This window comes from Gastrolobium bilobum, unplaced genomic scaffold (assembly GCF_033153095.1).
Source record: "Gastrolobium bilobum isolate Gb01-03AN ecotype WA unplaced genomic scaffold, APGP_CSIRO_Gbil_v1 utg912, whole genome shotgun sequence".
Classification (NCBI taxonomy): domain Eukaryota; kingdom Viridiplantae; phylum Streptophyta; class Magnoliopsida; order Fabales; family Fabaceae; genus Gastrolobium; species Gastrolobium bilobum.
The window spans coordinates 159,390-173,685 of NW_026896735.1; the positions used below are offsets into that span (position 1 = coordinate 159,390).

General features: G+C 30.7%; 1 protein-coding gene across 2 annotated transcripts; it reads right to left on the minus strand.

The window, feature by feature from the left end:
- Window positions 1–2,336: 2,336 nt before the first annotated feature.
- On the minus strand, window positions 2,337–6,024 carry LOC133301682 (SCARECROW-LIKE protein 7-like). 2 transcript variants are annotated; one of them, XR_009750231.1, is made up of 3 exons: window positions 5,824–6,024; window positions 3,770–5,713; window positions 2,337–3,068 (listed from the first exon to the last, which is right to left on the minus strand). XR_009750231.1 is itself a non-coding variant. In XM_061501350.1 (2 exons), exon 2 carries the CDS (start codon window positions 5,701–5,703, stop codon window positions 3,925–3,927), a length of 1,779 nt encoding a protein of 592 aa, XP_061357334.1. In that variant the 5' UTR covers window positions 5,704–5,713; window positions 5,824–6,024; the 3' UTR covers window positions 3,382–3,924. The 2 variants fall into 2 exon arrangements, 1 of the variants encoding a protein (XP_061357334.1); XM_061501350.1 differs by lacking the exon at window positions 2,337–3,068 and having other exon boundaries at window positions 3,382–5,713.
- Between the last annotated feature and the right edge of the window lie 8,272 nt (window positions 6,025–14,296).

The window sequence follows — 14,296 nt, forward strand, 5'->3', positions numbered from 1 at the left end:
GTTGTCTGTTTACTACCATATCAATGACAATTTCTGCTGCTTTTTGTTTATTTATTTTTTTTCTCTCAACCCTTTCTGTACTTCAGCATCGTCAGAGCCCACATTTTACTTATCTTCATCTCTTTAATTCTCTTTCCCTGCACCTCTAGCCTTACGGAATGATTAGATGGATGGCTTTAAAAGGAAAGAGAAGTAAGGGAATAATTTTTTAATTTTTTAGAGAGTTGTTTAAAGTTTATAAAAATTAACAAGGAATGATTGGAATGTTTATAATAATTTTTAGGGATATATTTTTCTTATGTTGTACGAAAAAAATTATCTCATGTTATAGAAATAAAAGTATAAGTGGGACCCACAGGTAAGAGGAGAGAGAAAAAAAAGTGGTGGGACCCAACTTCTTTTTGTGTGTGTAGGAGAGTTGTTTATCTCATGTAAAATGAGATAAACATAACCCTAATTTTTAAGTGCATGTTGAAGGTAATAATATTTCTAACAAAACAATCATATTTTATTATACGATCACCATGCTTAAATTGTGCTTATTTAGTTTAATCTGTAATCGTTTAGAAGGATGATAAGGCTATAATGAAATAACTATTCTCAATTGTTAAAATTGAGAAAAGCACCACATATAACTTTGCTTATTTTAATTTCTTTATGGTTAATGACACATGAATTCCATTTTTTTCTTTATTTTTAACAAAGGAATACCTATTCTTGTAACACCAAAGATATGTTCCTTCATATGATACAGATCATATCTTTAAAACAATTAATTGTAAAGTACGGTTATTTAGAGTATATTTTAGTTTTTTTACTTTAATTTCTTTTTTTCTTTTTCTTTTTTAAAAAGACAGTATAGATTTCAGGCTTCAAGCTTCAACTCGTATATATTCATCAAGCGCATTATTCCGGTGTCCATCAAGTACCGTAACAGTTCCCAATCATAAATAACGAAGCTCTGAGTCAGTCACACACAATACATAATTACATCATCAATTCAGAGTTAGTAACTAGACACGGTCACTGGTACGTATTCAAGATATACAAGTTATATGATTCAGACATTATTATTTTTTCTTAGTAATTATTTGTTTATCAGTTCTAACTATTTACATTTCCAAATTATACAGCTCTGCTTCGTCAAACCTAGAGGGAAGGTGAATGTTCATATTAAATATGGCAAGAAGTACCTTCACATTTATGATTATTTTCATCCATATTCCATATTTTCCCCTATTTAGTAAAGGAGTATGTACTCCAATTGTATCGAAAATAAACTCGCCAATGAAATGACCATATTTTCCACTACAACTTCACCTCTCCAAGAAATTAGCAAAATTTTCGTATGTTCATAAAATGGCATCATCAATCTTCAAAGCAATTTAAGTACTCATGAACAAGGAGCTATCGAATTATGGAAATCAAGATATCATGAAGGTTCTTATAAAACGTCATAATCTGGGTTATGACATAGGGAAAATTGCATTGACAAATTGCATGAAATTAATTAAACAGCTTAAACCCCGAGATATTAGTTAAGAGAATTTATTATAATGCAAGCGCAATATAGTGAGTAGAATGGTTGGCATGTCAAAGAAATTGATCTAAAGACTACTCGAATACATTTTCCTCAATGACATAATTTTGATTTTCCCTACTATGAATAAGTCAATGACTAACAACTTTATGGGTCCGGGTGCTGTCATGCAATTAACACTAATAAAAAATGTCATCTGATTAAGTTATTCCACCAGCTCCCTCCAGAATCCAATCCTCTTTGTAGCATCCTTTCACATTCCTGAAAGGGTATTACACATGACACATTTACATGCTTCTATACATCATTAGCATTTCAAAGAACCATATTTAGCACATGTACCGACACAAGACCATTGAGCTTAATGAAATTAGCCAAGAAAATAGAGATGCTTTGTTGAAGTAAACTAGTGGTGTAAACTCTACCAATGGTACGCTACAGTTGCAAACTATGCTGATTAGACAAAACCAAATGCAACAGCAGCCAAAATTCCTAGAATCATTTCTCTTAAAAACTGTTATTAGGGGTGAAGGCACATCCATGATTTTATATCTTCCTTCTTATACCCAATGATTATAACAACAACAACAAAAACAACAACTTCAATTAATATAGATATCAGAGCTAGAGTATAACTGCAAACTAAAAGCCACTTTTCAGGTTTTGGGCTATTCTGTGCATTCCTATAACTTGAAAATGGGGTCACTACTTCACTACATCTCAGAACAGATTAATCTTTTCCGTGCAGAAGCACTTCTTTATTTGCCTGAACAACCATTGACTATTATCCTTCATTTTCATGGTTTGCCTTCATATACATGGCAGGCACACCCATGGTTTTGATTTGATTGCTCATGATATTTCTGTGACATGGAAACCAGGAGTAACATTGACATAGCAACACAAACCTGAAACTTACTGAATTTACTCATTTCCTGCATCTTCCCCTCAAAAGTTACGTAACACAATACAATTAATCCCAATGTATGGTCCCATTTCAAACTAATGTCAGCTGTTCATTAACACAAATTTCGTATAAAAGTTATCCAAATTAGCAATTAAAAAAAATATGAATGAAGCACTTAGAGGTAACAATTGTTCAGTCTTCTATTATAGAAGCACTTGTGTTTGATTTCTGTCAAGTGGGGTAATGCCGTTCTAGATGAGGAATGGTCCTGGATGAGTTATGAACTACCATATAAATTGGTGAATAGGACGCAAACCCAGCCAGCCTCACAAAGTGTAGTCTACATTAATGGGACCCTTTCCAAGATCAAGCTCAATAAGAGAACGTACTATTCACAAGTCACAACCATGAATTGTCACAATCACTCAAGATCAGAAACAGCAGTGCTAGTCTTTCCTGCCACGTTCTCGCCAATCGTTTTACCAAGACTTAAGAGGCTGATTCATCTTCCCTATCTCTGCTGTGCCAGGAAGAAAAGGAACTTGATTGCAGCACGAAAGAGACAGACAACAAAGCTATTGGTATGGCCCATAGAGATAGAGGGAAGAGAGCTCCAAAAACCTTCATAAACACAAAAAGAAACAAACAAACTTTATCCAGATGGTGTAAGTTAAAAATTTAGAAAGAAAAGTAATAAATTTTTTCACAGATGACTGTGCATGAATACGTTGGCAGCATGAAGAGTGTCATCATGCAATAGCTCACTAAGTTTTCCTTCAATAACAATCACAGTCGCAAATAGTTAAAAAGGATCTTCGATTCTTCATCAAGTGTCACACAGAAGACGGTGACAAACCCATATACACAGCCATTTTCTCAATGATAATCACTATGTTTCAGTTAGGAATAAATCACCATTGGTTGAAACTGAATCCATTTTGCATAGACAGGCTAAATAACCAAGAATGCAGACTCGCAACTTGCAGAAACTGATAAAAATTATAACTGCTATTTATGAGACAGAAAGTAAAGATGAAAATCCTTTGATATTCAGACTAATTTAAATCCATACAACAAAATCAAATTTACAAAGTCACAAGACTAGCAATGGGAAAGAAAGCTTTTTCCTTCCCATTTCTTCATTTCCATTCCCTTAATCACTGTTTGTCAAGTCTTCAACCTAATACCACTGCCACATCAAACCGCTACATAAAGAAAAATCAATTGAAAACAAAAGAAGGGAGAAGGGTGTGGAACTAGGACCAAACTGCTAAAAGTACAGCCAAAACGGTAATTCTTCTAAAAATCTGATATTCCAGTACCAATAACACATCAAATCTGCATAACTTCACCAAGGAAAGATCAATCGAAGTGCCTAGCATGATCATCAAAGGAACATATAGACAATTAGTTGTTCCACACCAGAGAAAAAAGGACCAGGTGGAAACCCATTTCCAGTTTTGAGGCCAATAATCCATTAACGCCACGAAGAAACAGTCAAGAGAGGGACATCTTTCCACGCCAGAGACAAAAAACCCGGTTCAGATTCAATGAGAGAATACAGAGAACTATAGCTGTAATTCCACAAAAGCATCTTAGCTTGACTAATTGCATAATGGCTGAAACTCACTGATTCAAAACCAGATCTTTCCATCAGAACCCTCCACTGCTCTTTGTCCTCCATCCTTTCTCTTACACTCCCCGGCAACTCGGACCCAATCACGGCGGCGATACGCCGGCCGAGCAGAAGACTCTCCACTTGGAACCTTTCCGGCGAGTCAGATTCCAAGTTTGGTTCCAGAGACTCAAACAAAGCTGAGAAATACTTCAATGCAGTCTTGAACCGTTGGAAAAACCCAACACAGGTCAAGCTTGCTTCATGCTCACCAAGGGTTACAATCTTGGGGTTCAAAGACTTAGCTAACCGAAGTGCAGTCTCCACAGCAGTTGAATTCTCATCCAAAAGATTATACAACTGAAGCATAAAGTTAACAGCCAAGGCCTCGTTTGGTTGAATACAAAAGCTACCCTCATTGAGCTCATGAATAGGGGTCAAAATAGGTCTAAACTCGAAATTCAACTCAAGAAGCTTTGCAAACTCAGAGAGACGATTCCCAGTGGCTGAAAGAGAAGTTCCAGGAGAAGTTCCAAGAGCCATAGCTGGTATCCCAGAAATCCTTACACTCTCAGGCTTCCCAGATGAACGAGTTGCAAATGCTTGCAACAGTGCTGCCCATTGAATCCCTTGCACGATCCCAAAATCAACGATGTGAATCTTAGTGGCTCCTTCCGTGGCTTCCAAGATGGCTTGATTCGCAGTTAAATGTGCAAACTTTGAATAAGGGCAAGCATCGTTCAAAGCTTTATAACATAGCGTCAACTCCTCCGAAGTAGTGGTAATAGTAGTAGTAGTAGTAGCTTCCACCATTGCCAAGTTCTTCTTTTTATCTTTCTCCATGGATATTTTGCGGGTTAGAGCTTCGGAGAAGTAGAAGGCAACTCTCTGTGTAGGGTTTCCATGCTGGGACACTGATTTCCTCAAATGGGTAAGAGATTCTGAGGCCTGATCCGGTTCAGTCTCGGCGAGAAGAGCACACTCCGTTAACGCTTTCAGAAGCGGGTGCGCAGACTCTGTTTCAGATGAGCCACCGACGACGACGACGGTGTCGTTTCTGTGCACTGTGGCCTTCGTCGGAAAAGGGTCTTTGCGTGGAGGAGATAGCGGTGGCGGGGTGGGTAGTTGAGTGGGTTGAAGAGGGATAGTGGATTGAGATTCGGAAGAGAAGATGACCCGGTTGAGATCCGACGGCGGGGAGAGTCGGGTCGCAAATGGGTTGGAAGCGTAAAGGCCAAAATCGACATTGCTCTGCCACGCGGGTGGTTCCGTCGAGTCGGCAGCGACCATTAAGGTGTCCATCCACTCGTCGGAGTCGAAATCGGAGAATCTAAAGGCGGCGGAATGAGGGTCGAGGGGAGGGAACTGAAAAGCAGGGTCCGGGTTGTCGGGACCCGACCCGACTTGAAAAGGATCCGGAAATTCGTTTGGAGGGAGGGGAAAACCCAAAGGTGGAGTATTGTTCCATGGATGGAGAGATAGAGGGTTGATAATACCACCCATGTGTTGTTGTTGTTGTTGATGATGTTGTTGATGTTGTTGATGATGGTGGTTCTGCTGTTGCTCTTGTTGCTGCTTCTGCTTGATAACTTGTTGAGCAATAGCCATAAGGTTGCCACTGTCTGCACACATGTAAGCCATATTGCACTTTCTGTAATCACATTCAACACAAGAGATTCAGTGCTACATGTACTCAGAGTTAGAGTGAGAAACACAGAGAGAGAGACAGAGAGAGAGAGAGAGAGAAGAGTAATATAGTACCAGAGAGAGTTGAGGATGACTATATTATAATATAGAGTGATGATGATAATGATGACGATGATGATTCAGTGAGAGAAGAGTTGCGAACTGTAGAATAATATAGATTTGGTTGTGTGCAAGTGTGAAAACTAACAAGGGTAAGGGTAAGGGTAAGGGTTAAGGGTTAAGGGTAAGGGGTTTTTTGATTAATTGTACCGTTGAAGTGTGTGCGCGTGTTGTGGGGGAGAGAGATAGGGAGAGAGAGAGAACGAGGAACCAAGAAGAAACCTAGAACGACAACCTGATTAAAAGCCTTTTCAAAAAGTGACCATCCTCGTGGTCCCACTTTCTCCAATTTCTTTTCTTAATCCATTTCAATTTCATTAAGTCTTTTAAATTAAATTTATGCTTTTTTTATGGGTTCATTTAATCTTATGTTGAAGGAGAGATCTTCTCTCATGTTGTGACACATATGTGGCGGGATCCGTCATTTAAATAAAAAAAAGAAAAAAGAAAAATAAATATCACGATTTTCGATGAGTGTGTAGGAGATAAAACTATTCTTATGCAACATAAAAGTAGTTTTTCCCTTTTTTATACAATATATTTATGTTAATACAACAACATAACATCTAATACATTTAATTATATTAATAGTAATTGTTTCATAAGTCAAGCACAAGAAAACTTAGTCCCCTCCATTAAATGTTATTAAATTTGAATCCATCATAAATTTGGTGTCATATGAATGGATTCAATCTTTAAATTGAATTTATATAAAAATATATAATAATTAAAATAATTTGATTTAATTGTTAGTATTTAACTTTCCTTCGTTTAGGAGATAAATTCGAATTCCAAAACAATTATTATTTGGGTTAATAGTTTGTTATGTTACGACAAATTTTTATTTTCCCTGCATAGATAGCAAAAGTTCCATCCGTCATTTTTCTTTTATTTTTTTAAAATTTTTTATGGATCCCACATTTTTTTATTTTTTATTTTTTGGTATCCTAGATCCCACATTTATTTATTTATGCAGAAAAGTTGAAATTTCATTATGTAACATGATAAATTTTTAATCCTTATTATTTTTTTGTTTAATATAATGAATTCATTTTTTCTGCAGTAAAAACAAATAAATTATTTACATTGAGTTTAAAATGACATTATTTTGGAGTGAAAATTAAAGTATTTTATAATTTAATTTATTTCATGCTTATAATAGTTTTTATTATTATAAGTTTTTAAAATTTTAACCAATTTATTTGGAGTAGAAATATTTTTCTATAATATAATTTAATTGACATATATACATTCCGATCAAGAACGGTTTGTTTACAATTGGTGCTAACCTAGTAGTCTAGTACTGATTTTTTAGGTTAAATCGGTTTTTGATTAGTGTTCTGATTCATCCGGTCCAACCGAACTTAATAGCGCTGTCATTTAAGCATATTTAGTGCATAGTATAGGATAAGGCTTAATTGTATAAGATCCGATAGCATAAGATTTGATTGTATAAGACCTGATTAAATTTTAATACTATCCAGCGTTTGGTACGGTATTGTATAAAATTATATATTGTATAAGATAATATCATCTAGTATTTTGTAATACACTGTATAATACTATATAGGATAAAAATAAATTTTTAATAAAGAATTTATATAATTCTTCAAAAAATGTCATATGATATTAATTTTTGTAAAAATTTGTTGATCAGTGTGTCCAAAATATAAATTAATTTTTATAAAAATAAAAATATTCAATATTTTAAAAATTAATATATTGAAAGATTAATTTTTATTTTAATATATTAATATTAAAATAATATATTAATTTTTGATAATTACACTAGTCAACGATGTTAATACACCAATCTCTTATCAGACCTTATCCTTCTTTCTTAGGCCAGATTAAGTTATACATTATTTTGATGTATTAGGGGATCCTGCTGTATAAGCTTATACTATAAGATGGTCACACCAAACAACTGAAAATGTCATAACATATAGTATAAACTTATACTATTAAGCCTTACACATCACACCAAACATGCTCGTAGTGTACCAGTGAAATATTTAAACTTTTAAAATATTTTATCGTTTTCGTATTCGCGCAAATATTTTTATCTTGTTTAGTGTTCACACGATGGTAATTAAGGGCGCAAAGTGCAAAACATAGTTTGCACGACTTTAAAACAAAGAAATAAATAGAATATTAGCGGTATTTAAACTTTTATGATTAATTTTAATTGATTAAGTTTATATTTAAAATACTTATTCTGATTAATTAGATTATTGTTATTTGAAGTTGTTTATATAAATATTTTAATCCTCGTATTTTACATATTTCTTTATATTCCGTATCATTTGTAGACTTCAAATTCAGTGATTGTTCTAAAATATTTCATCAGTTATTTTCTAAACAATGCTGGTATGTTCTCCAAAAGATAAAAACAATGATGGTATTAAAATTTAAATTTATGACTTCATATAAAATATCTTAAGTAGTTTATTACAACTCAACTATATTTAAAATTTATGAAAAAAAATTAAAGAGAAAGTTATTTCTCATTTTAATATATTATAAGAAGCAATTAATATCATAATGAAGTGGATAGAGTGTCAGTACTCAGTAGTAATAAAATTCAAATATGCAAAAAATTGATAACATATAATAAAATAGTCCAATTTCTAGCTATCAATATTACATAATATTTGTTAATATTTCAGATTTTTTATTAAAATAATTCATAAATTTAATGCATTTATTTTGAAGTTCATGAAACATAATTTGTTTAACAGGAAGTTTATACTTATAATTAATTTTCGTTTACAATATCTTATCACCTAATTTAATCATTGATTTTCGTCAATCAACGATTATCATTTATTACGTATTAATAATTAATTAATAAATTTAATTTAAGAAAATAATAATAGTTGATTAAAGAAATCAACGGTTAAGATATGATTATAAATGAGAATAAATTGTATGTATAATCTTCCTCTTTGTTTAATATATTAATTATAAATAACAAATAAAATTAACCAATAAAATAACTATTATTTTTTAAAGATTTACATTACAATTTAAATTTAGCCCCACAATGATTGTAGAAAATATACTAATGAAAGTAAGGTTTTAGTAGATTACCAAAAAAAAAAAAAAAAGGAAAGGTCTTAGTAAAAACAAAACAGAAAAAGCTATAATATTGTTCATACGTGTCCTAGTTGATAGACATGTTAACACTATTGCCATTTGCCAACACCTGCCACTATACTGTACACGTGTCAGTTTATAATAACAAATACTGTTACCATATTGCAAAAAAATTTAAATTACTCTAAAAGTATTATCATTTTAATTTTAATTTTAAGAAAAATATTTATCATTTTAAACAATATAAAGTTTTGTCATCTTAAGAGAGATAGACACAAGAAAACATTTTCTTATTTAACATTTAAATTAAAAAAAACCACCCGCTTTATCTCCCATGATTTTCATTTCTTGTGTCTATCTCTCTCTTAAAATGACATAACTTATGTCATTTAATATGACAAATACCAAACTCTTTAATTTTATTAAATAATATTTTAATTTTATAAAATAATATTAAAAGAGAAGATTCGCCTCATTATTTTATTTTTTTTGCTTAACAAAAATATCGAACTTTTTTTAAATTAAAAAGTCTATATTAAACATCATAAACTAATATGAGTTGTAAATTAAATAATAGACTCAAAAAAAACTTACAGCCTTTTATCATTTAATGTGTAATTTTTAAAAATGTACGATACTACTTTTTCAAAAAGAAATATCAAAATAAATCCATTATAAGAAATATGATATAATCATATTTTATAATTACTAAAACTTGATAGAGTTTTTTTTTTTTAAACTTGATAGAGTTATTCTTTAAGTATAAGAGTTTAACTACACTGAATTTTGTTTAGTATTTATTTTATTAGTACAAAGTGAAAATTAGAAACAAAAATTGAAATGCTATTTGTATTTTTTACGAAAAAATAATTAAGTCTGTGATTAATAATAAATATAAATCATGCAATATAACAGAAATTTACCCACAACTTATTTGCAGCTTACTTTAAGCTAAAAATTTTTAATGAATACGTTATGTTTGGACCTTTGTAAAATTGCATTTATTAGGTTTATGTCTAAATTAAGCAAAAAACTTTTTAGACCTATTAGATTAGCCGATTATTAATTTATTTATTACTTATACATAATTAAGAGCTTAGTACATTTTAGTATAAAAAAAAAGAGCTTAGTACATTTACATGATGTTATGTTTTTTGAGTTAGTTGAAGACCTTCGCATAATATGGATATGTAAGTGATTTTTTAGGATAAGTAAAATTTGATATTTTTACTAAAGATCATATTAGACTCTAAAAACAAAGGTTCTAACAAATAAGAGAATAAGCTCAAACAAATATTTTATAATATAAGTATAAGTACATGAATTTAAAAAAAAAAAAATCTATAAATTCTCATAATTGTTTTCATTAAAAAACTATCCTAGTTAATTCAGATAAAATCTCTTCCAACGTAGCATAACCCCTGTGTGTGATAGACAGACCTAGTTAATTGTTTATAAGAATGAAAATTTATTTAATTGATAAAAATGAAATTAATAATAAGGAAAAGGAAGAAGAGGGTGTTCAATTTGAAAAGGGAACTTGGGTGTGTTCTGTTTTTGGGGCGGTTTGATGGGCCCATAGCTATGGTATAGGGTAGAAGGGTATTGGAAAAGGTGGGGCCATCGGAAATGCAAATACTGAAAAAGCAGCGGTGCAGAATAATCGGTATCATTATCATCATCACCATCACTCTCTCACTCTGAGCCACCTTCAACCTTTCAACCTTCAACGTTCATTGAATTGAATTTGACTGTGTGCAAGTGCAACCCACTAAATACTAATGACTTTTACTAATCACACGTCACCCACCCTGTAGTCAACTACCTATAGTAAGTATTTTTTATATAATCATGATTTGTTATGGGGTATTATTATACTTTTCTTATATTATTGAAAAAAAACATGATTTTCTGTTGAGACATAAATAAATGGATCCATATTAAAAAAAAAAATTTGATGAAAAGTTTAGAATAGATTATTCTGTCTTCCATTTTTTTTATCTATGTTTATTTATCACTCTAAAATATCGTTAGATCAGAATCTTGAGATTCTAATCTAATGACAATTTAGAGTGATATATAGACAAAAAAAGAGATAAATAAAATAACTTATCCTGCGAAATTTTATGTATATGCAGGAAGATTAATTATTTCTCCTATAGCATGAGAAACAATTAATCCTTTTTTATAATCTCAAAATAAAAAATAACATATATAATAACATTTTTAATAATAAATATAGACACATCTTGATTATTGACTCAATTGTCTGCGTTCACCATGTTTGCATAATAATTTTCCAACTCCCTAATCCAATTCACATTGACCCACAACACTAATCTCGGGCAACATCATTAACCATCAATTTAAGTAACTTATTTAACCTTAACAAATACCAACCTCGTGTATAACTATATATTCGTTGTAATTATTGCCCAAAATAAAATATCCTCTTACTTTAGTTAGTTTTTTTTAATTGTTCTTTGATTTTACCAAAAAATAAATAAAATTACTCTTGGATTGTCAATGAAATCTCTCTCTCTCTCATTTTTTTTTTTTTTTTTTTTGCCTTTGTTTTGTAAAATGTAGCAAGTGATCGATGTGGAAAATAACAGGGATGAAATTGAGATGCCTAGTTAGTGCATCAGAAAGAGAAAAACGAATGACACTGATAATCCAAGTCATTTCGATGTTGAAAAGGTTGAACGGCGCCATTAATACTTGAGAAGTTGATTGAGTCGAAAAATAATAAGCAGCGTCTTTGATTAAAGTTGATGGTGGGAGAACTATACGCATACGTAATTAAACATCACTATCTGAGTCAATGGTAAGATGATTAGACAAGAAAACAAAGCAAACCATACTTTGCTTATCTTTAAAACCCAAAAGGCCCACCAAAAATGCACCTTAATTATCCACACTTTTCCTCAAGTTAAAGGGGGTCTTTTTCGTTATGAAAAAAATAAATTCTTTTTTTATCTTTAATTCACGGATTTGAAATTTTTTATATTGTAGAAAATAAAATTATCTCTTATTTAAACATAAAAATGTGAGGGACTTATGTGAAATCATTTAAAGAGAAGAGGAAAAAAAATAGGCCACATATACTTTTGTTTATTTATTTTTTGATACATGAAGAAAAGTTAAGAAAAAAAAATCAACTGACACCCCTAACTCAAAAGTGGTTATAGAAGATATAATTATTTCATACAATATATAATATGAGAAATATTAAACCATTAATTTACACAAGAATTTTCATTTCAGAATTTAAGCATTTGGAATTTTTTATGAGTACATTTCTTTTTTTTGGTGGACTATGAGTACATTTCATCTCAATGTAAGTTTTATCATTCACCTTAAAATGAGACACTACATTCTTTTGATTAAATTTACGAAAAAGTAGTTTCATACAATTATTTTCTTATTGAAAAATAAAACTAACATTTTTTTAATTATGAAATGGGGAAGGATATACTTACCACCATAAAAGTTTACCATTCTTACAACCAATCTAATCACTGTTAATTTTCGTCAATTTAACGGTTATAATTTATTGAGAATTATTGGATCGCTCTTATTAATTAATTATTAATTTTCAATAAATGATAACTATTAGATTGACGAAAATCAACGATGATTAGATTGGTTGTAAGAGTGGTAAACTTTTATGGTGATAAATATATCATTCCCCAAAATGAAATATGCGTAGTTTGGGAATGTATAAGTTCATTAGCCTTTTGCAAAAAATAAGAAATAAAAGTCACCATTCTTTTTTATTATTTAATTTTTTTCAAAGACCTGAGCTTATAATATATATATAGGATAGGTTATTCTTATACCGATATAATAATAAAAAGTCTTACACTCAATTTTGACCATTGATTCACTTGCATTCAATGACTCACATAATTAAAAAAAATTAGAAGCATATAAGAGGAATTAACGACCAAAATTGAGAGTGTAACTTAATCAATATAAAATACTTTTGACTCTCTCTCTCTCTCTCTCTCTCTCTCTCTATATATATATATATATATATATATATATATATATATATATATATATATATATATATATATATAGGGAATAAAGTATCTAATATTACTTTAGAAAACTTTGTCTAATTTTCAATTAAATTACATCATTTTGGGGTTGAAAGATTAAAAAATTAGAATAATAAAGACTATTATAACGCTGAAATAAATTAAAATTATCAACACACTTTATCTCCGGTATCCCAAAACTACGTTGTTTTGAGTGTTAAGAGAAATAATGAAGGGTGTTTTGATAAAATTCATATAATAAATAAACAAAAAAAAATATCAAAACACCTTTCATTAATTCTCCTAGCACTCCAAAACACCCTTCATTAACTCTCCTAAACTACGTTATTTTAGGGTGGCCAGAGATAAGGTTACCTCAAGTAACTTGAGAAATATATTTTTCATATATACATATATGTGTGTGTGTGTGTGTGATGTAAGTTATATTTACAACCTCTTTTCTCTTATCATCTTTTACAACCATTTTTATTGTCGTTGGATTAAAATGAAATCAACATTTGATGACATTTTGTAATTGTTAATTTGATTTTGAGATTGTAAGAAAAATAGTGGTAAGAGATTGTAAGTAAACATAAACCCTAAATAATAAAAATGGCGGTAAAAGATTGTAAGAAAAATAAGTTGTAAGTATAATCTCTCTATATAAAATTATCTCATGTAACCCAAAACGACATGATTTTGGAATTTGGACAAAAAGCTATAGGGTATTTTAAAATTTTTACGTTCCTTATGCATTATAAATTTTACTAAAATACCTTAAAGTGTTTTTTAAATTCTAAAACGATATCATTTGGGAGTTGTAGGAGATAACTTTATCTCCTGGCATAGGAGATAAAATTATCTCCAACAACCCTAAAACTACGTTGTTTTGAGGGTGGAGATAATTAATAAATGATGTTTTGGTAAAATTTATATAACAAATAAATAAATAAAATTCCTAAAATATCTTTATTAATTCTCTCAACCCCCAAAACAACGTCATTTGGGAGTTATTGGATATAAGTTTATTTTCTCTTATCGAAAAAATATTTTTTCCATATATATATATCGTAAAGAATCAATTCTTCCCAAAAGTTTAAGTTGTTGGGTGAAGCTACCATAATGGTTTTATACGTCTCTAACACGCCCTCTCACACGAATGTCCACTAGGCTTGAAGGGTGGACAGTGCACAGACCCACATACCTGTGCTAAGAAACTCCACAAGACTTGATTAATTATTAATTAAATTGGGGGCGGTGAAGATCGAACTCATGACACCAAA

Coding starts and splice junctions, on each gene's coding strand:
- LOC133301682 (XM_061501350.1), bottom strand. CDS start 5,703: ATGGCTTACATGTGTGCAGACAGTGGCAACCTTATGGCTATTGCTCAA.